Genomic DNA, 22,797 nt, shown 5'->3' with positions numbered 1-22,797 from the left:
CTTTTCCGTTTAGTACTAAAAAAAAGTTCACACAACAGATATAAAATATATAAAATAAACATATTGTTGCTGTAATTTTCTGATATTTTTACTCTAGTGTTTTTCACATTTTTTCTCTTCTTAGTGTGCTTGTGATTATTTATGCAGCTGATGAGCTGATTTCGTTGCCAAGAATGCTTTTGAACTAGAGTAAAGTTGTCATCCTTGATAGTAAGTAGTAGTTTGTAGATGTTGTTGTTCATCATCATCATCATAATACATCCGCATCATACATATCTACAGTTAAACATACTGCATATAACAGGACGAAAAGTAAGCTAAACGACTTCAAAAACTCGAGTAAATTTCAACAATCTCCCATAACATAAGCCCTATATCTCTCATTCTCCATATTATTGCTTGCATAAGCTCTCTATACAACAAAATTGTAGGTATATGTCCTGAAATAGGGTACCCGCTGATTTTTTGGGCGCGCATATTTATACAAAATTTTCAACTTCAACCCATGTATCCTGTGAACATACAGTAACAACAAAAGCATATTACTATAGCACACAAGCAGATTCTCTGTACTCTATACTACTTTAGTGAAACTTGCAACAGCAACGTTTTTGCATATGCGATGAGTTTTGCTGCATTTAACTCATATAACTTTTAATATTTAAATAGTTTTACCTCGCGCGTTTCGCATAAAATATTCCCTCAGGATGTGCAACCCTTTTTACGTTATAATATCCTCCTATCTCTCTGGATGGCGCATTTATAGTATCTAAAAGGGAGTGCAGTAGTAACTTTGCATGCTGGTTGTGTTGTGTTCCTTTTTTTTTGTGTGCCATTGTATGTGAACCTTTCAACGAGATACATCCTCTCAACAAGGAACAGAATAAAAACAACAACAACAACAACTTTTCCTATACAACCACAAAATGTGTTGAGAACGTTTTGCAGATATGTCGGTATACATCTCTGACATCAAAATGATAACTATTTTTTCGGGATTTTCATATACTTTTTTCATGGACACAAACTCTTTATAAATTCTTTTTTTCATTCGAGTTTCATACAAACACAAATATCAGGACATATAAAAAGGATATTTATAAAAAAAAAGGAACAAAAAAAAAATGCCACTCAAAAATAAAATGAGAAAGAAATATATATCCAAAAAAAGCGTTTAAACATAAAAATGATATAAGCGAATGGATTATGAATATATTTTTGCTGGCACATATTTATTATTTTTTTTTTTTTGATTATTATATTTTTTGTTATAGAAAATAATAAAAAAAAAAAATTATTATAGAGATGGAAAAATATAGTTTGACTTTTTTTTTTTTTTGAAAATATAAATTATATCACTCACCAGAAAACTGAACGCTTCTGGGATATAACTATTGATATTTGGTGGTGTGATGCACATCTGTAACATAAAAGAGAATTGTTTTCTATGTTTTAGTACTTTTTTTTTTTTTGAGAATAAGAATGATTGTTTGTACTAAAGAAAAAAATATAATGAATATAAAAAAAAGAAAATAACAAGCAAACATTATATAAATTTGTTTTAAATTTTGTTTTCGTTTAATTGAATTTTCTTTTAGTACATTCGAAAGTTAAAAAAAGAGGGTACTAAAAATTTACAAACATGGATTTGTTTATATAATTTTAGCACTAATATTTTTTGTTTTGTTAGGGTTATTTATTTAGTGCATCGTTGTTGTGATATAGATATATTTTTTTTTTTCGTTCTAAAATGTGTATGTGTGTGTTTTTTATTTACGTGAAATAATATACATTTTTTTTATTTATTTATTTTTTTGTTGTGCATGAAATGGAGGATGATTTTAAATTTATATAAAAATAAACTCAAAAGAAACTTTTTTAATATAAGCAAATGTATATATAACTTTTATATAATATAAAAAATATGGTTGCATTTTTACATTTTACAGGAATATTTTTAAGGATGCAAACAAAATTTATTTTATTTTCCAATTACTATTGTAGGAGAACATAACAGGGTTATACACGAGCAAAAGTGGGATAAACAAATTCGTTTAGCTTTTTTAGTTGCAAAAGCCCTAAATTAATCAATTACGTTAGGCGTTATTTTAAGTAAATGATATTTCATTCCCTGCATTTAGTACAATTTTTAGAACATAGAATACATCAAATCAACAGTGTTCTAAAAAAATTTAAAAGAAAATTGGGAATACCAATCCATATGGATCGATGATAGAGTATAAAATTTAGTACAGTTTTAGAACATTGGTTATTTCAACCAGCAGCGTTATTTATACTTAATATAATAAAAACCCCAAAAAATCTAATTCTTTTGTAGAAGTTCAATAGACCCAACACAATAAACAAAATAAAGTACTTAATTGCCAGTGATTTAGTACTTCAAGCTGAAGTTCAAGTCGCACATATTGATTTTATTTTATCTTAAAACACGAATTCTTTAGCCTATTTACAATGTCGTTATTCTTGTGATCAAATATATTTAACGTCCAATTTCTACGTTGGACGCCAAGATCAATCTTGTAGTTCGTTGGGCGCCATTTAAGAACTTACCTTTGGCAATTTTAAGGATAAACATTAAAATGAAATGAATAAAATTAAAGTTTTGCAGAAGAAAATCATTTTCAAAATGGAATAATTACACAAAATTGCTCTAAAAATATTTCGGATAAAGAAAGTTTCCGGAAGTCCAAGGCCCGTTAAATGGAATAAATTTAACATTTTTCATTCATTTTAATGACTGAGAATATAATTTTTGTTTATTTTCAGTTTTAATCTCCCAAAACAAATCAATAAACAAAAATGACCGCACGTTGGGCGCCATTCCAAACACAAAAATTCAAGTTTTATATAGCAATAATTTATCCCTTCAAATTGATTTGATCTCTATGATCTTCCAAAAAAATGCAAACATGAAATCCATTAAGAAACACTCATGTAAAAATACCACCAAATCAATCGATAAACCAAGAAAATTTCATAAAAAAAAAACACCACATGAAATTTTTCTTCTTTTTTAATTATTTTCTAAATATTTTTCTTATCCAATTTTTGTTAAAACATCTCATTTAGTTTTCCCTGCTGGAGATTATAGTTTTTTTTTTCTATTTTGTTCAAAGTGAAATACTTGGCCCCAATTTATTAAAAATATTTTTTTTTTTTTTTTTCAAAAAAAAAAATCAAAAAATCGACAATTAAAAACCTCTGAACCGTGTATATTGGATATAGAAGCGGTAATATCTCAATCACTTTATGCTCCATTCAATGTGCTGACAGATGAAACAAGTTACACCATCTCAGTGCAATCTTCCATTTCTTCAGCATAGCAGAGCGCCTCTGCTGGATATTATTTTTTTTTTTTTCCTTAGGATAGATATGTTATTCTTTAGCTGCATGTTGCTTCATATCTCAACGCATAACAGAATCTAATTAGTGCGGGATAATAACACAACAAAACATGCATTTCGTTTTTTTTTTTTTTTTTTTTTTTTTTTTTGAGAGAGAAAGAACTACTTGGAATTTATAAATAAACAAAAAAATACAAAATTCCATTTTATAGATGTTTTTTCCCCCTGAAAATTCAATTTGAATATCTTCCCAGCATAACTACTGATAAATCGGACAAAATATTTATTGATCCTGTTCAACAAAAAAAAAAGGGGGGAACAGATTTTCTAGACTTTCTGTTTTCGTTCTAAAAGGAGAAGATGAGATTTTGATTTCTGATTTCTTCTGATGGCCTGCCAATCATTTGTAAAGAATGCCAGATAAGCCTTTTGGAATATATATGTTTTCTATTCTAGAATAATTTACACCACTTAGGGGGGGGGGAGAGAATATCCATTAGATTTTCTATAAGGCATCTGGAAGATATTAAAAGAAAATAATATCACTCTTCCATTTTTTTTCTAAATGAAGGAAAATTTTGATCTAATCGTCTCACGATGCTGGCTAGAGGAGCTAGGATCCCTCCCAAGGGAATAGTCCATTTAAAATACCACAGAAATAAAACCATTCCATAACTTGGAATCTCAAATGACACACAAAATCTGTAAAAAAAAAAAAAAAAAAAAAAATTTTTATTTTTCTTCGAAGAACTAGAGAAAAGTCCTTCGAACAGAAAAAAACTTTTATGCTACATCATCCTTTTGTCGTTCTAGCTAGATGCTCTCCACTTCTTCCCCCATCCCTATACACATTCTCTAGGAGTTCTCGAATGTATACACTTTGTGTGACCACTTAAAGTGACAAATTGAAAGATATGACACAAATTGCAGATGATATTTGACACCCAAATGTGTTGTCGTTGCTGTTGTCGATGTTCCTTCGAATGTGGTTGGTGGAGTCCATTTTTTTTGTCCTTGTCTTGCTTTTGTTTTGTTTGTTCATTTCAAACATCAGGTCCTTTGAACTCTGAGATTTCACAACTCTCATCGTCCTTATACGTTTTATCTGTGTGTGGTTTGAATCTTTGGTTTTCATTTGTGGTCGCTGAGATGATGATGGTTTGGTTGAATTGGAATTCAATTCAGCTGCTGAAAGAAATGTGAATTATTTCTATCTATACACAGCAACAGAGCACACATTCTTGAAGAGATAATAATTTTTCTGGCTGTAATGTTCAATTTTTTTTTCTTTAGTGTGTAATACGAGAATATTTGACAATTTTTTTTTTCTTCTTCAGTTTAGTTTTAATTTTTTTTTTTTTTTTTGAGGATAATTGAAATTTTATGTTTATGTTCACTGGGAGGATTTATAATTCTTTCCAGAACAGTTGTTGTGTGTACTCTTTGTTACAGAGTAAATTTAAGTTGATGTCCAATTAAGATATTATGTTTTATGAAAAGAGACTCTTTTGTGTAAAGTGAATCCAGATGGTCTTAAATAATAGTATCTGGGATGTTTGGAATGTTGACAAATTTTTTCAAGTAAGTGTGATTAATAGCAGAAGATGTTTAATGATGGTTTATTTTGGTCTATGAATTTTTTACGCTTGCTTCACTCTGTTCATTAATACTCTCTATTTTATGCCCAATGAGTGGTATTCTATTAATCAAAATTATTCTTTCAAAAAAAAAGTGGCGCCCAACGTTAGTAATATTTCCTGTTAATAAGTAAAATTTTCAGTTTCAGTAGGTTTCTAAACTTGATCTTGGTGAACAACTTATATTGTAAAAAAAAAGAGAGTTTATGTTATGAAAATGGCGCCCAACGCCAGTCAATTTGATAAAAATCAAACGGTTCAGCAATTTTTATTCATTATTCAGTTATACACTATTAGCTTTAAAGCTCAGAACATTTAAGATTTCGGTTTGATTTTTAACTGGCGCCCAATGTGAGGAAAGTCTTTAAAGTAGCGCCCGACGTGAGGAAAGTCTTTAAAGTACCACCCAACGTCGGACGTCTACCAAACGAATTATAAAACGTGATTTTCTATTATGGTTATTATTGGCCTATAGCCCTTAAATTAGGCATCAAAAGTTAAACCTTAGGCTCAAACGGTTTTAAATTGATAGTTTTGACTCTTAAGTAGCGCCAAATGTTCTGACATTTTTTAATTGATTCCAAAAGAAAGTTCTTTAATTAAAATATGCTTTTCTCAAAATAAGCAATGTTCTGAAGTCTTCAAAGAAAAAAATATAACGAGATTTAATGCAATTGGCGCCCAATGTGAGGATATTGTACCAAATAAAAAAAAATTTGACATGGGCTCTTCTTAAATTGTTCTCTATTCGTAAAAAGAGAAATAAAAAATAAACTTTTTGCTTAGTTCAAAATATTTTTTTTTTATTTTTAACTGGCGCCCAATGCGCGGAAACAGTACAATTCTAAATAAAAGCTTTTTTCGGACTAAAACGAAAATGCACTTCTTCCTTAGCATAAAGTGGGCTTTGAAAGCCTCGAGGTTAAATACGGATGAGTAAAATTTTTGTTAAAAGTGGCGCCCAACAAAAATTAAACAAGAAGTGACCCAATTTCTCTATCGTTAATCGTGATTTCATAACTGTTTTGATTCTTATTAGACAGATATATGCACCTACATATTTTCAAAAATCTTGGAAAACCCCACGCAAAATTTTATCCTCCATCTTTAATCTCCATAGACATAATTCTAGATAGTTTATAAAGTTAAGCCAATTAATAAACCATATCGAAAAAAAATTCATACCTCTGACTAAACACATAATTGGTAGATACCAAAACAAAAAACTGATTTATAATGAAATTCCTATTGGCCATAAGCAAAACTATCTAGTAAATCTTCATAACATAAATCTTTGTATTTATAAATACAAAAAAAAAAAAAAAAAACAAATACCCGGGCGCCATTTTTGTTCGAAAACAACAAATTTGTAATAAATCGTTAAATTTATAAGTTATAAGTTATTCTTCTTCTTTATTTTTTTTTTTTTTTTGTTTTTTTTTGTAAATGAAATAAATCCTATCTATGCGTTTTAAATTAGTTTCAAGTTTCATTTTATATTTATTATTTTTTCTGTGTGGTTTAAGCTCATAGAGATACACGCATTTTAGATACATATCTAATGAATTTAATACAAAAATATTCAATTTTAATATTGTGACTGTTTTTTTTTATATTAAACACGAATAATAAATTAGTATAAAAATATCTCTACAAAATGATAAACAAAATTGTTTAGTTTTTTTTTTTTTTAAATGCGAATTTAATCCAATCGAATTCCAAATAAAGAATTTTTATATTTTTTCGATCAAAAAAAAGTATCGAGTTATACAGATAGAAAAGTGAGTAATAATATTGTAAACGAATACGGGATTTTTTATGTTCGATTAAAAATAAAAGATACAAACTTTTTGGTGTAATCAATGCAAGGGATATAGACTTAGACAAAAAATAAAAATAAATAAATGATTTTTATTCATATTTCGGGAAATTCAATATTTTTGACGATAAAAATTGGTCTTTTTTTGTATACAAATATGATATTTCTATATAAACAAGATAGATATTAACTAAACAATGTTTTATTAATCAATTTCTATAGGTTTTTATTGTCTGAGATGAATGTTTTAGAAAAACAAAAAAAAAATTTTTTTTTGAAAAAAAAAAAAATTATTGACTTTGTCTGTGATTCTAATTTATTTAATCATTGATCTAGTAATCGAATATATTGAGATATTGAAGATATTTTTGTCTTTGAAAATACAAAAATACACAAAAAAAAATACACATAAATAGATAATCAAAGAAATTGGAAAATGAAATGGAGTCGTAAATTTGATCTGTTTACGATTATTAGGTTGCTTTCGGGTGGCAAGTGGTCAAATGGTTTGACTCAATCCAATTTTTATTTTCGATTTTGCTTTTTGTTTCTTTTCAATCGAAATTGTCATCAGATTATTTTACATATTTTAAAAATACCAAAAAACGAAAAAAAAAGATACAAGTGTATCTTACATTCTTGAAATCAATTTCGTTGACATTTTTTTATCTGTTAATTCAATCAAAATCGATATCAAAAAAAAAAAAAAAGAGAAAATTCTTCTTATGCTTAGGCAAACACACAAGACAAGAAGATACACATTCGTTTATCGTTATTCACCTCGATTATTTTCTGTGAAGCTGGTGTTTTTTTTTTATTTTTTTTTTTTTTTTTTTTTTTTTTATTTTAATTATAAAAATATAAAAAAAAAAGGTAGAGAAAGAAAATTTCAACTTGTTTTTTTTTATATATTTTTAAATCATCGAAGAGCTGCAGTTTGCCCTGAATATTTTTATTGAAATTCAAAATAAATACAAAATATTCATCAGAACCGATGAACGAAGAAAAAGAAAAAAAAATATATAAAGATGATCCCATTTGTTTGTGCGTTTTGTTAATGAGCGGCTATCTAATATTTTCGTGTTCTTAATGTCATTTATAATCGAAACAGATCAGTTGACAATTTATTGACATTATAGTTTGTTCTAATTAAATACAAAATGTGAGGAGACCTAAATAGAAAATTGGGATGTGTTTAGAGTGAAATTTATATAAAATAGAAAAATTCACATTGCTAGCTAGTTTGTGTATCTTGACAGCTTACCAATGAATTGAATTGGTTTGTTGAAGGTTTTATTTAATAGTTATGAATAAATATGATACAAAGTTAGATTTAATGAAAAAAAGATTTTCTAATGAAAATTTGAACTTCTAGACATAAAATAGAGAATTAAATAGGTCACACGTTGGGCGCCATTTAAGTGTATTTCTAAATAAAAGTTGCATTGATGTATGCAAAATAAAATGCTAAGTCGTTTTAAATGATTAGAAACAAAAAAATCACTGATCTGCTGAAACAAAAGTGTTTTAAATGATTGTATCTCACCTTGGGCGCCAATTAATTACATTCAGCAAAGTTGGGCGCCATTTAAAAAAATAAAGTAAATAAAACTAGAATCTATCTTGTTAGTTGTTATATCGATTTAAGATGGTCGTTCGAGGCAAAAATTCATTTTAAAAAAATGCCTCACGTTGGGCGCCAATGAAATAAAAGTAATAATTTGTATATTTTCTGAAGTTTGACAGTCTTTTAACCCATTTTACGTAAACAAAGTCTCTAAAAAGCACATGTTTACTTATTCATTGAACGAGTATTACTAAAAATCAGCACTTCAAGTGAAAAAATTGAAAAAAAGGCCACACGTTGGGCGCCAATTTAAAAAAAAAAAAATAATGTAAAAGGTACTGTCTAAACATCAAACAAAAGAAATAAAATGTATATCCTGTCAAAACATCCCAAGATAATAATAATTCAACAATCGAAAGTAATCAATTTCAAATCAACAAATCAATACGAAAGAAAAAAAAAGTAAGAAAATTCATCATTTTTATTTGTTTTAATTTCATCGAAAGGATTTTCTTTCATCGATAAAATTGAAAAAGAGTAAAAAAAAACCTTCGATATAATTTTCAGTTCATTGAGCATTTTAAAAGAGTAAACACACACTCTTATAAAATCTATCCCTATTCCACTTATCTACATTTGCAAAAAAACAAAAAAAAAAAAACTTAAAACTTATAAAACAAAAGTTTATTTTCCATCAGAAAATCCTTCGAGCATTATTTTGATGCAATAGAGTAGAGCTCTAGCTACCTTCTATTAAAACAGTACAGTATAGTATGGGAGAATTTCATCTCCATTATTCAAAAAGTCATTAGGTCAAGGCTGTCGGATGTAATCTTCCAGCCATCAGGAGCTTATAGATACTTTTGTATTTTATTTTAGTTTAGTTTTTTTTTTTTTTTTAAATATATACTTTCTCTTCTTCAAATCGAAAGCTTTTACAACACAAACACAACACATATAGATATATCTTCTTCTCATTCTCGGAGGATATCCTTTCTCTGATAAGATTACCTACTTAATTCTTCCTTGCAAAACAAATATAACACACTCTTATACACCCACTCTTCTTCATTCTTTTTCACTTTATACCATGTTGGGTTCTGAATTTAGTATCTTAAATCCATTTGCACTAGAATAAGTATAGAATACTCGTACTCTTATGTTTAAGGATATAGAGTTGGTTGTCTATAGTGTAAGGATAGAAGAGAAGATATATCTACAATCTGGGAATCCTGGGTGTAATCGATATCCTTGCCGACCCATTCACAGTTCAGTCATCATCATCATTATCATTACTACGTATCTAGCACCCTTAATTGCTATAGAGCCAACTGTTACTTTATCTATTCTATATGTGCACCAGAGAGTATCCTTTGAAAAAAAAAAAAAAATATTTTTTTTCTTCTTCACTCGTGCGTTGTGTATTTAGAGTGAGAGAAGAAGTATCTTTCACGATTAAAATTACAAACACATGGACTCTGCGATGTTTCACAGGACTACAAAAAAAAAAAAAAAAAAAAAAAAAATACACATTATACTCCCTTTCGATTATTTTCACGTCCAATAAAATTTCTTTGAAATAAAACAAAGTCGAAAAGCATAAACATGAGCATATAGACATAGATATACTGTATCTCTATATGTTAAGGATAGAAAAAAGTCCTGACAATGGTTGTCCTGAATTGATTAGGGTAAAAGCGGGTGATATGGCGTAGCGGGGAAGATGGCGCACCTTAAATATCTTGAGCATTTATTGCTCTAAAAATGTATGAAAAATATTTTTAGCTTTCTTTAAATATTTTAAATCGAAGTAGCCAGTAATCGTTTCTTTATCTGTGATACAAAAAATTAAAAAAAATTTCGAAGCAAATAATGTGATGATTTTTTTCGAATTTTTTTTCGCTCTTTTTTTTTGTTCCGATATTTTGTGAGTTGTTGGGATCTTAGATGCCCTTGATACACCAATACATACAAGAGAGTATAAGTTATGCATTGCGTGTGAAATCTGAGCTCTAGTTCTATCTGCTTTTTATGGGTGCTTACGAATATGAATTATGCGCAAAAAGGTGAGATGGCGCAGTTTTTTGCGGGTGAAATGGCGCATTCCGTACTAGAATTTTTTACTCGAGTATAGTGTTAGCATGTGCCATATCACCCTCAAACTATTTTTTTTAAGTAATTCAACCAAGTTCAAATTTTATAAAAAAGACGACTAGTTGCAATCTATTATGCCATGCATTGGTGCTTGACTCCTTCACATCGTTCAACCATTTGTGCAATGAATTTGGCAATAGAAACCTAAAACAAACTCATGCGCCATCTCACCCACCCTATAGGGGGAGATGGTTTTTTTTTAAACTTTTTTTCTATATTAATTTAAAATTATAAATTTAATATATAAAAATCTGTAAAACAAACAATACGTTGGATATTGAATATAGAACATTTTTGCATTGTTAGAAATATGAAATGTGGTTTACTTTGAAAAATATCCCAAAAACAAAAAAGGTATGCCATCTCACCCGCTTTTACCCTATGTGGATCCTTTTATTTTCTGTTTTTTTTTTTTTTTTTTTTTTTTTTTTTTTTTAATCCATGATATAGGTACCTATAGTCGATTTGTGTGTGTTTTCTGTTTGGATGAGTAAAAATTTTTTCCAATTGGAGAATGTGTGAGATTTATAACGGATTTCCCCCTATAAAAAGATATATACGCAATAACACAAACTCCCTGTAATTGGTCAACAATAACATAAAATCTAGCCCCAAATAACTAGATGGGGTTTATATCTAAACAAACAGTCAGAGCCAATATGTGCTCCAAGGATGCTTGTTGTTTTTTTTTTTTTTTTTTTGTAGAAATGTCGCAGAAACATAAGGTCCTTGTTTCTCTTAAATAATTTGGGGACAAGAAGGATTTTCTAAATAAAAATCTTTAAGGAATGTCTGTCTGGGGTAAGTTTTTTTTTTTTTTTTTTAAACATACATGATGAAATTGAACAAAGAAGAAATGTTTTTTTTTTTTTTTTCTTTCAAATAGAAGGCTTATGTACATGAACATTCGAATATAAGGACGACTTATTTGAGAAAAAAAAAAAATATGAATCCTCTTTTTTTTCTTTTTTTTCGGATTAATTGAAATAAGTAATCTCCTTGGGGTAATCTCTATTCCAAAAACTTCGTTCCACAAAAAAAAAATTCTTCAAAATTAAAAAAAAAAACTGATTTACGATTTATATCTCGCACGAAAAACACATTGAAATGGAGAAATCAATTAATTTCCAAAAACAAACCAAAAAATACACCAACACGACTATAATGAACTTCTTCTCTATATGTTCGTTCTATGAGAATATACAAAAAAAAATCCTTAATCCTGTAAATCATAATCATAGAAAAGGTAGATTGACATTTTTAGAAAGAACTGAAAAGATTTTCATCGTTATTTTTTTTTTTTTTAATATATATTTTTGGTCTTTGTTCTAGAAAACGTGTTGAGTTTGTTTTTTTTTTTTTTAATTTTATTGGAATGCTTGATCCCAACGCGATGTTGACAAAGATATATATGTCATTTGGGATACAGGGAGCACATTGAAATCCCTGCAATAAATTAAAGGCGATATATCGAACAAAAAAAAATAGAAGACAGAAGTAAAAAAAAAAAAAAAAAAAATAGGTGCACGTAAAATCTATTCATAGTCTCTCTCTATAAACGCTTTCTATAGTCATTTTATATGGCTGGCAATAAAGGTGTATCTGGATCTGCCTACATATTTGGGCTTAAACGTATTTTTTTTTTTTTATTCTTTTGTGTTCACTATTGTAATCAGGAATATGTATGTATAATATGTGGAAGGAGAGATGAAATACGTGCGATTCAATTTGAAGAAAGAATTGATTTTCAAGCAAACACACAATGAAATCGAAAGGCTGTGAAATTTTGGATTTTTTTTTTTTTTTTTTCTTGAATAAATTTAAAGGGATTTAGGTCTTGACATGGTAAGGATAAAAAAAAAGAAGTTTTACATATATCAAGGATGCAGTGAACGTATTGATTTCATAGCAGACACCTTAGGAAAACCAAGAGAAATTGTTCAATAAAACACACGAATGGGTTGGAAAAACATTTGTTTATGGTTCAAGGGGCTCAATTTTAAAGGATTTTCAGTGAACTGATTCTTCTTTTAGAACAAACACAAAAATAACCCCCAAATGATTACAAAAAAAAAACAAGATTAAAATCATTTGAGAAACAAAAAATATACATTTTTCAATCTAAAAACCATAAAAGACAACTTTTCTAAAATTTTCTTCTAAAATTTATTATAAAATGAAAAAAACAACCAAAAATACATTTTAAAAATTTTGAATTTCAAAAAACTAAAAAAAAAAATTTTTTTCAAAAAAAAAATTTTTTTTTAACTTAGTCAAAATTCTCATTTAAACTCATTAAAGGGATAAAAACACATTTTTTTGAATGGTATACTGCAAAACCCTTTAGAAAAGCTTCAAAGTTCAACAGAGAACTCATAAAAAAGAAGTTACACTGGACTTTAAAATATTCAATCCCTTAACATTCCTCTCATCACTTCTTGTTTTTTTTTTATTTTTTGTCAGTAACAACTGTTTCAGTAGTCCATCAACAGTTAAGTCAACAAAGTAACGAAAAATTTCACAGATCCAGGTCATTTCTATTCGACCCTTTACCGTACTCTGTTTTTTTTTTTTTTCAAAAAAAAAAAATCTGTGAACATGTGTAAATTTGAATCTGTCAGAAACACAGTGACCCAAAATTTTTATTTTTTATAATTTCAAGGCAATTTAAAATCATAGATAGTGCAAACAACATCTGTTTGCTTCAAAAAAAAAAAAAAAAAAAAAAAATGGTAAAACAAGAGTACAAAGGATTCATTGGAATTTAACCGCCACATAACTTTAGGCAAAAGTGAGGTCCTTTTAGGTCAAATAAAAAGCAGAACAAAAAAATATAATAAAACATACACAAAAAAGGGTTCAAAAATGAATGTGTACAATGCGTTTCATCATATATATGCGGTAGTTGTTTTTATATTCCTCATTACAAAATGACAAGGGTTCAAAAAGAAGAGAAAATACAAAAATAACAGGACACAGAGCAAAATATACACTTCATGGATACGAGTACATATCCAAGTGTGTGTTGAAGAGTTTTGGTATAGTAGGTACCTCTATAACTAAACACATTCTTGAAAAACAAAATGAAATTATCCAAATGAATGATCAAAGTAACGTCATTTACAATGAGCCCTGTCATATGTATGTTTATTGTTTTTTTTTTTTTTTTTTTTTGAAAAAAAAAAACAGAGAAAGAGAGTGGAATCTCAAGTGGGCTGGACACTAACACTCCGGAGTAGGTACTCCATGTGGCCGGCCATGTTTCCATCCAACAGCAGCTCCCCACTTATAATAATATGATTTTTTTTTTTTTTTTAGTATGACAATATCCTCAAGCCCTTGTTGAGTTTGTTCGTCATACTTCCATGCAATGCAGTGTAATGGATACCCGTACTTTCGCGGCCATCCGATGACAATGATGACGTTGCCAACATACACGTATTTATATATATACAAACTATGTACATAATAATATTCGATTTGAGGTGTGTTCTTGTGTGTCAACCCCTTTTGGTTGTGTTTTCTTTGTCAACATATCACAATTTTTTTTTTTTTTTTTTTTATTTGCTATTTGCCTTTATTGCCTGAATGAAGAAACCCTTCAGAAAATCTCTTTTCTCCTCATACGGAAATGGACGGATGGATGGATGGATTGGATAGATGGATGGATGGATGGATGGACTTTGAAGAGTGTTTGTTCGTATTCGTACGTCCGTTTCGTCGTTCGTTGCTTTTATATGTCCCCCATCTCACAAAAAAAAAAAAAAAAAAAAAAATACGAACAACCATGAACGTATTATGTCAAACTAAAATGGATCTTAAGCATGCTTCTCTTCTGTTTTGCGGAAGAATTAATTAAGTGCATGACAAAGGGGGGAAGACACACACACGAACAGACGGATGGACATTATACCAAGAGAGACATAAACGGAGCAAATATAAAATGCACACCCTTTCTTCTATAAGCTACCTATAAGAGCTATACAAGAACAAGCTTTAATATGAGGACGATGTGTTTTTTTTTTTTTATAGGATGCGATGTTGGGGGTATTTGCAACTAACCAATGCGTGCGAAAGATGTTATTTGTATTTTTTTTTTTTTTTGTTTTTGTATTTTAGTAAATACCTATTGTGCGTTTTTGTTGCACATTCATCATTCATTCAAAGAGACATATAAAGGAAGAATTAGGGAGGAGTATTATAAAGTTTTTTTTTTTTTTTTTTTTGTTTTATTAATAGATTATACAAACGGAGTATAAAAAAAGATACAAATTAAATAAGAAAAAAAGGGGAGTTGGTATAGATTTTTGTTTTATGGGTTGAGAATATTATAAGGGGGATAGAGCTAGTTTATAGATATATATAGTATAACATGCATTATCATAGCAAAGAAAAATATTCTAATTTTATTGATTGAATTTTTTTTTTTTTTTTTTTTGAATTTTTGAAGGAAACTTACATTTTTGCAATCATCAAAGTCCATACAGTGATGCCAATCTTGAACAAACTGCAATTAAAAAAAGAAAAAAAAATTATTAGAAAAATAAAGAATTTGGTATAAAATATTAATTGGTATAAAAAAAAAACAAAATTGAATTTTTCGACCTAAATATTATTGGTAAGAAAAGCTTCTTACTAGAATAGTTGATCAAAATAATCCTTGTGTTAAGATTTGTAATTGGTCTAAAATAAAAATATCTGCAATATGATTAATTTTCATACTATCAGCTGTTGATTTTGGATCAAGTATGGGAAAATGAATAAAAAGTATCTACCACCAAATTCTCAAACTGGTATAAAAATTTTCCTGACTGGTATAAAATGGGATTTAACCACTTGATCGAATCTGAATTTTTTTAATTGACTGCAATCTAACTGAAATCGTACAGATAACGGTATTTATTCAATCTGTGTTGTTTGGTATAAACTGGTCTAAATCATAAGATCACTCAAAACTCTTTCAAAAACTCGTTTTAAGCTATCTCCATTGAATAGAAACTAAGAACCATTCTTCTACAAATTCTTCTTCTTACAAATATCATTGTTATGCAATAACAGTTGGTATAAATTGGTCTTGTGCTTAAAAGTAATGATTCACAATCAGTCTTTTTTTTTTTGAAACCCCTTTAATGTCTCTGTTTAACTTCAAGAATCATCATAAAAATGCCATTTTTCAATGAATAAAGTGACACTTTTTATCGAAATTCAAACAAATCAAATAGCTCAATTTGAGGTTCATGATATATTTCAAACCCATTAGTTTAAAAAAAAAAGCTCAACCTTACTCAAGAGTAAGAAAAAAAAAAAAAGTGTTAAAAAATAGTCTTTCAAGATAAACATACATAAAAGGATTGACTTGGCGAAGACAATCCAAGTTATTTATTGCATATTTAACTCTATCACAAATAAAACAAACAAAAAAGTCACCAATTTTGACCTCTTCTTAAGCGTTCACACAAGTGTATCTACTATATTCAACCCAAAAGATTGAATTTTTTTTTATATTTCTTTGTCATCGGTTTCGTACAAAAAGCTTAGTTTAGTTTTTTTTTTTTTTTTGGATTATCACATGGTTTTGTTTGCTTTTACACCATCAGATTGTCTCAAATGAAACATAAATTTCTACTTAATCTCCAAAAGACACTTAATTCTAAGAAGTGTCCTTGGCATCACGAACGTTATTGTATACAGCTATAGGAGCACCAGTGTGACACAAATAAATCAGCGACATATAAAAGCTTATATAGATGTATGCTTGCTCGATTCCCTTGTTGATTTGAGAATTTCTCATGCGACAGGCAATTTATCGAATTAGAAAAAAAAATACCAAAAAAAAAAACCTAATAATATACAAAGAGAATGTCGAGATGGTTATGTGTGCTAAAAGTATCTTTTAGTCTTTTTTTCCATCTCGAACTCAACTGGAAACTCATCCCACTCACCTATTATCCATCACCCCCGCAGAAAATAGCTTTGACTTAAAATAAATAAAAAAAAAAAAAGATACAAAAATGTATATCAACGAATATCTTTCAAAAAAATTATTTTTTATGGTTTTTTTTATCTGAACTGCGTGGAAATGTGTGAGCTCATTTTTTTGTGTCTACGTCTTTTTTGTAAGTCGAGTTGATTTATGAGGAGCATTTTGTATGGCGATACATTTCAATTTGTTGTTGCACTAAAATAATAAAAACTAATTAGTTATATAAATAATGGATCAGCCATCATCGATGGATGGATTTTTTGTTTTATATTTTTCATGAAAAAAAACCCTTAAAAAATATTCAAAAATTCAAGACTCACTCATTCAATGCTTTTTTTTTTTTTTTTTTGAAATTGATAATCAAAAATTACGATGGCAATACGAAATGGATTTCAAAGATACATTATTATGGCGTATTAAAATTTGATGGCGCGGAAAATTCGATTGGATGGAGAATAAGGAAGACTGGAAGATGATTTTGTGTTATGATGGTATTCAGGTTGATGTGAGAGCTCCTAAGAGTTCATCAAAAATAAAAAAAAATTATATGATTTGAAAATCTGCTTCTGGAGCTTTTTTGAATTGGATATAAAAAATATGTGGGGGAGGTATAAAATATGTGAGATAAATAGACGTACTTTAAGATACTTTTTCTCCCTCAGCATTTTTGTATATTTAAAGTCGAATATAAGTCGATTATTATCTTTTCATTTACATCAAATTTTTAATACATTTGGGTAATTTTTTGATGCGCTTTAAAAATAAAAATTCGTATAAAAATTTATCTCATTTACATCATCTCAAACAAATAATAAAACAAAATGATATCTTTTTATTGCAGTCACAATATTATCTGATATAAAAAAAAATATTCTCACACTTCTAATCTTTTTGTTTGAATTTATATTTTTTTTATTTTTGTTTCATTTTGTAATTCCCACAAATTGGTTTTAATTAATTTTTTTTTTCTTGTTTGGAAAAATATATTTTGTGAAATAAGAAGCTTAATGAATATAATTTGTCATGGAGTTTCTTTAATGATTTATTTGACATGGGTCAGGAAGTAAATATAAATATAAGACGGAAAAGGTAATAATGTAGAGTAAGAAATTTTAAAATAAAGAGGATGTTTGTTAAGTATAAAGATAAATGAAGAGGTGTAGTTTGTCGAGTTTTGATGAGTGGTTTAATTTATTATACATTTTAAATGGAGCATCTTTCTATCGGCTGTATTTTTGATGATAAAGTGTTTTGAAGGAGAAAGTTAATAAGACAATTTCCTTTTTGATATTTAGCAAATTTTATTTCTGCAGACTCTATCAAATTATGTTGTAGTGTTCTGAACTGGTCTAAAAAGAACATCAATTAAAATTAAAATATTTAGAGACTTTCTTTAAACTTTGTATACCTCTATAATTTCCAAGATATAACTAAAATACTAGGAAATTAAAGAGCCTCCAAAGACCAATCTTAAATTATGAAAATTGTATAATAATACAAATTTATACCAATTAATAAAATTAAAAATATGGAAAAAGAATTATTAAATAAATAAAGTAACGCATTTAATGTGTGATTTACAAATGGTATAAAAGTTATCAACACGTTCTAATAAACTCAGTTTTTAATGAAAGTATAACAATAATTTTTATCAAACTGTATATGAGTTCTAGACCAGTTAAGTCCAATCAGTAAATAACAGCAATGCAATAATAACAAAAATTAGAATTCTGCATAAATAAACCATAAATTATATTATTTGTTAGAAAATATATTAGCAACTCAGATTTTTTGTAATTATTTTTATACCATTTAGATAAAATGGATGTAAAGTGACTTTGTGTTTTACATGTTCATGTTAATCTCCATTTTTTCTGCATTGAGTTTGTAGATAAGGACGAAAATACATATTAAATTTCTCTTTATTCTAAACTGGTATAAAACTAGTATAATATCTACAATTACAATGAATGCAGTTTTTTTTATTTTCTATCAGAAATATGACTGACAAAAAAAACCAGACTTACTAAAATTTAAGATATACATATACCAGTTCAATGTTATGAATGACACTTAAATATAGGTAGGTACATATACATTTTTTTTCTTCAAAGAAATAGAGGAAGAAATAATTCAGATGTACACAAACATCTGAAACAATTTGTGTCGTTAAAAATAAGCTTAAGTGTATTTTATACCAGTCATTTATGGTTTGGAAAACAAGCATCTCTATTATTCTTTTTCAATTTAGTTTCAATTTTAATGAAATACTTAAATTAATGATTGGTCTAAAACAAGCATATTAATGATTTTATTAAAGATATATACATTTTATGTGAACCCTTTAAGGCACAAACTTTAATTAAAGATCATTTCCAAGTCATTGCCGGTCTTGATCATTAAAAAAAACTATTAAATTTTCTAAACTGATTGAACGAACAATGAATTTTGTATAATAAATCAGGAAGTCATAATTTTTTTTTTCTCAAAGCCTAAAGCTTTCTTAAATTATCTATATCATTATGAACGAATATCAATCAAACCAACTATACCTACCAAACTTATTGCAAAATTACACATTAATGATTTTTAAATTCTTCATTAAATTGCTTAACATTATATTGTTCTAACCCTCATATTGTTATAAACTATCTACACAATAAAATACAACATTAATTATTGCTCTGCATTTAATTTTCAAACTCATCTCACAATCCCAATGGCAATGAATCAGACTTAACTATAGTTAGCCAAAAAGACTTAAATTTTCTTTCAATTCCAATCAATTAAAGTGGTCAAGAATAAACGACATAAATATAAATTCCCATATAGATAGATACATGCCGGCCGCCGCTGACTTGTGTCGGTCCCATATTATTGATTGGAATTATTGCTTTTTTTGTTGTTGTTGGATAGCTTGCTCTGCATTCAATTTAACCCGTCCATCGTCGTTGGTCGGTCGATTGGGCTGGACTGTGTTGATGTGTGTCTGTCTGTCTATATGTTCGATACTACACCGTTTGGTCCATCTTTTGTACCCTTTTTTTCTATATGAAAAGGCATAAAATAAACTTCTCATAAAATTAAATCACCAATCGAAAGTCCCAACAGGGCAAACCAACAACAACAATAAAGAAAGAAAAACAGATTGTATAGTCAAAGAGAAAAAGTTGTAAATAGAAAAAGAAAAATACCTGTAACTTTTCTAATATTCAAAATATCGAAACATCTATTAAGACAAAAAAGACGCACAATATGATTATTTTCATTTTGTATGTTGAAAGCTTTTCCCTATCTCTAATAGATATGGAGAAAATCACTAAAAACTTAAATCCTAATCCAACTTTACCTTTCAGACTATCAAAAATCATCAAAAAAACTTCGAAAATTGAAGAAGAGATGAAAAAACAACACAACAACGTGAAATGCTGATGTGGGGGCTACCACATAAAAATAATTTTATTATTATCATTTTATTCTCTGGCTCTTTATTCTTGTTCATCCAGCAGCAATCTATCTCTCAAGCCACCAGAATACAATATATAGATCCAAAGTCATTGTTGTTGTTGTTTTTTGTTTCTGTTTTTTTTTTATTTTATACTTTCGGTTGAATTGATTCTCCCATGTACAATCTACATACCGCTGCTGGTGATGTATTTTTTTCTTTTTTTACGCATCAATGCAACCAAACATACAATTATTTATCTCTCAGATACTCTCGCACTCGTCGTCATTTTAAAGAGGAAACCAAAAAAATATATACGATCACCAAAATTCTGCTTCATTTTTATCCAAAAACAAGTTTTTTTTTTGATTAATTTATTTCAAGTTGGTTTTAATTTATATTTTGTTTGTGTATCTTTTGCACCTGTAGCGCTCTGAAACGAATGCAATTTTTGTATCTTTTTGAATGAGATAGTGTATCTTTAAGAAGATAGAGGTACACAAATTTTGACAAATTTCATGGGAAATTTTATTTATGGTTTGTGTTTCGATATATTTTCGCACAAACTATATCTTTTGTCAAGAAATTGAAAAAAAAAAAAAGATAAAATATCTTTTTGACAAAGTATCTCTCTCCATGTAATTGCACATCAATTTCGCCTCGCTCTCTAAAGAAATGGAATTATTTTCTGCTCAATTGAATTTTTCTCTAAAGACTGACTCCTTTCGACTTTCAATAATGAAAAAGGACACAAATAAAAAAAAAATTGTAAAAATCTGGACAATAGCAAATGCAGGAGGTCGTCGAAGAGAGAGAGAGATGAGTTAAAAGATTCAAGAAAGAACAAAAATAGATGAAAAATAAAAATCCTCAATGAATAGATAGAATGGGACATCTATTATAGTAGCCAAGCCCATTCAAGTATAAAAGTCACATTAATGCATTTAATTGTCCAACGCTGAGAGGAGCGATGGCCGGCAGAAAGGAAATGAACGAAGGCATTGGAAATAATATAAGAAAAAAAAAAAAAAAGGACGCACTCTAACATAATGGCAATTCATAAATGAAAATGCTTGCAAGGACGAAAAGACATTTATTTTATTTTATTTTTCTATTTTTCTCTCGCTGAGAGTTGAATAAGAGTAATGGTAATTTTTTTCTACCGCAATCCTAAAAGTAGGTAGAGTCTTCCTGTTATATTACTTCAAGGAGGTCAAAAAAAAAAAAAAACAAGCGTAATAAATATACAAGAAGTCCAAAAGTAGAAAAAAAAGGAAACAAAAAAATTCTTTTCAATGAATATTCACCACCGACTCTGAACTGACATTATGATTATGTGCTCACCTGAATGGGATTTTCTTTTCAACAAAATTTCATTCTCTCTTGGGAAATATTATTAAAATCGTTAAAGCCGTTGCCGAAACTATACTATTGGAAGGTACATATAAGGGTTCTTGTGGCTACTGCAGTTTTATAGTATATTCCTGCACCCTGAATGACTTTGAATGGATTGTTAAACAGAAGTACAATAGCCATATCCACTGTGAAGGAAAAAAAAAACATAAAGAAGGAAAGTGAAAAATTATCCTCTTAATCAATGCATGCTGCCACCATCATCATATTCATACAACGGAAACTTGGGATAAAAATTCTTGTTGTATGTGTATGTGAATTATTCAGAGAACTCTTTTCAAACTATAAAATAAAAAATGAATCGAAAAATAAAATAATACAAAAATCTCAGAGACAATAATTTTATTTTTTCGGGTTTGGGTGTGCAGTAGCGGCGGTAGGTATTTATTATAGAGGTTAAGAGGTGACTCTTGCTTGGTTGTGGACACTCATCTATTGTGTCATACTTTTATTATAATACTTCAACCAGCTCAGCTTTAGCTCATGGGGTTGCATTGTTTCGGCGAAAAGGAACTCTCTCTCATATAAAAATGAATGAAATTCAGTTTTTCTTTTATACTACTTTATCCAACACAAAACTTATAAAAATGTGTTTTATCGTTTTTTTGTATTATATAGAAGAGGTAGATTTGTATCCCTGACCTAGTTAAAGGTGGAAAAAAGTTTGACATTATTTTGCATTTAAATTGAATTAAAACAAAAAAAAAAAACAAAAAAATACTAAAATCAGAGAGGGAGAGTTTTTTTTTCATACAAAAGAATTTTTTGGAGAATTTTTTTGTAGGAGGGGGATTTTTATAGTTAGAACTGATTTTGGGTGTTTAAATTTTCTTGGAGGGTTATTATGTATTTAAATTTTTTGTCTTAAATCTACTACATTTTTGAGAAGATTTTTGAACGATTTTCTTAATTTTATAAATATTTTCAATTAAAAAAAAAATCTTGTTTGTTTGGTACAGCATTAAACCTATAAATCTAGTTGGATTTTGATAAAATTTGGAGTAGAATGGATATAGGCTTGTTTCTTTTTGGTATTACAAAGCTTTCAAAAAAACAGAAAAAAAAAAACAAACTTAATTCAAATCTGCTTAAATGCTTTTCAATGTACATAAGAAATTTTTTGTATTTAATAAAAGTTTTAGAATAATAAAACCTCCATCATGAATTATAGATTACAACTAATTTATTTGTTGTGTTAATAATAAATAAGTTTTTGTAAATTTTAATATTGAATAAAAATTTGCCAAAAAGCCATACATACATTCAATAATTAAATAATATTCAATTCAATGATTTATTATATTTTTTTCTATCAAACCTATAATAAGTGATGACATTTTATTAAAAATATAATTTTAAACAACATAAATTATTTTTACTAATATCTTAACAAAATATTTGCCATAAAACAAAC

General features: G+C 28.1%; 1 protein-coding gene across 2 annotated transcripts in view; it reads right to left on the bottom strand.

Annotated features, from left to right (window-relative positions):
* The window catches only part of LOC129909318 (transmembrane protein fend), a 45,260-nt gene that overhangs the window by 6,903 nt on the left and 15,560 nt on the right, over nucleotides 1-22,797 (bottom strand). The window contains exons 2-3 of one of the 2 annotated variants that reach the window (XM_055986402.1): nucleotides 15,002-15,049; nucleotides 1,364-1,420 (exon numbers count right to left, since the gene is read on the bottom strand). In XM_055986402.1, the coding sequence (XP_055842377.1) occupies nucleotides 1,364-1,420; nucleotides 15,002-15,049 (105 nt within the window). The remainder of the gene's footprint in view (nucleotides 1-1,363; nucleotides 1,421-15,001; nucleotides 15,050-22,797) is intronic. The other variant, XM_055986403.1, reaches the window with a different exon arrangement.

Source organism: Episyrphus balteatus, chromosome 2 (genome assembly GCF_945859705.1).
Source record: "Episyrphus balteatus chromosome 2, idEpiBalt1.1, whole genome shotgun sequence".
NCBI lineage: Eukaryota > Metazoa > Arthropoda > Insecta > Diptera > Syrphidae > Episyrphus > Episyrphus balteatus.
The sequence above is the reverse complement of the archived record's forward strand: the minus strand, read 5'-3'. Positions and strand labels throughout refer to the sequence as shown.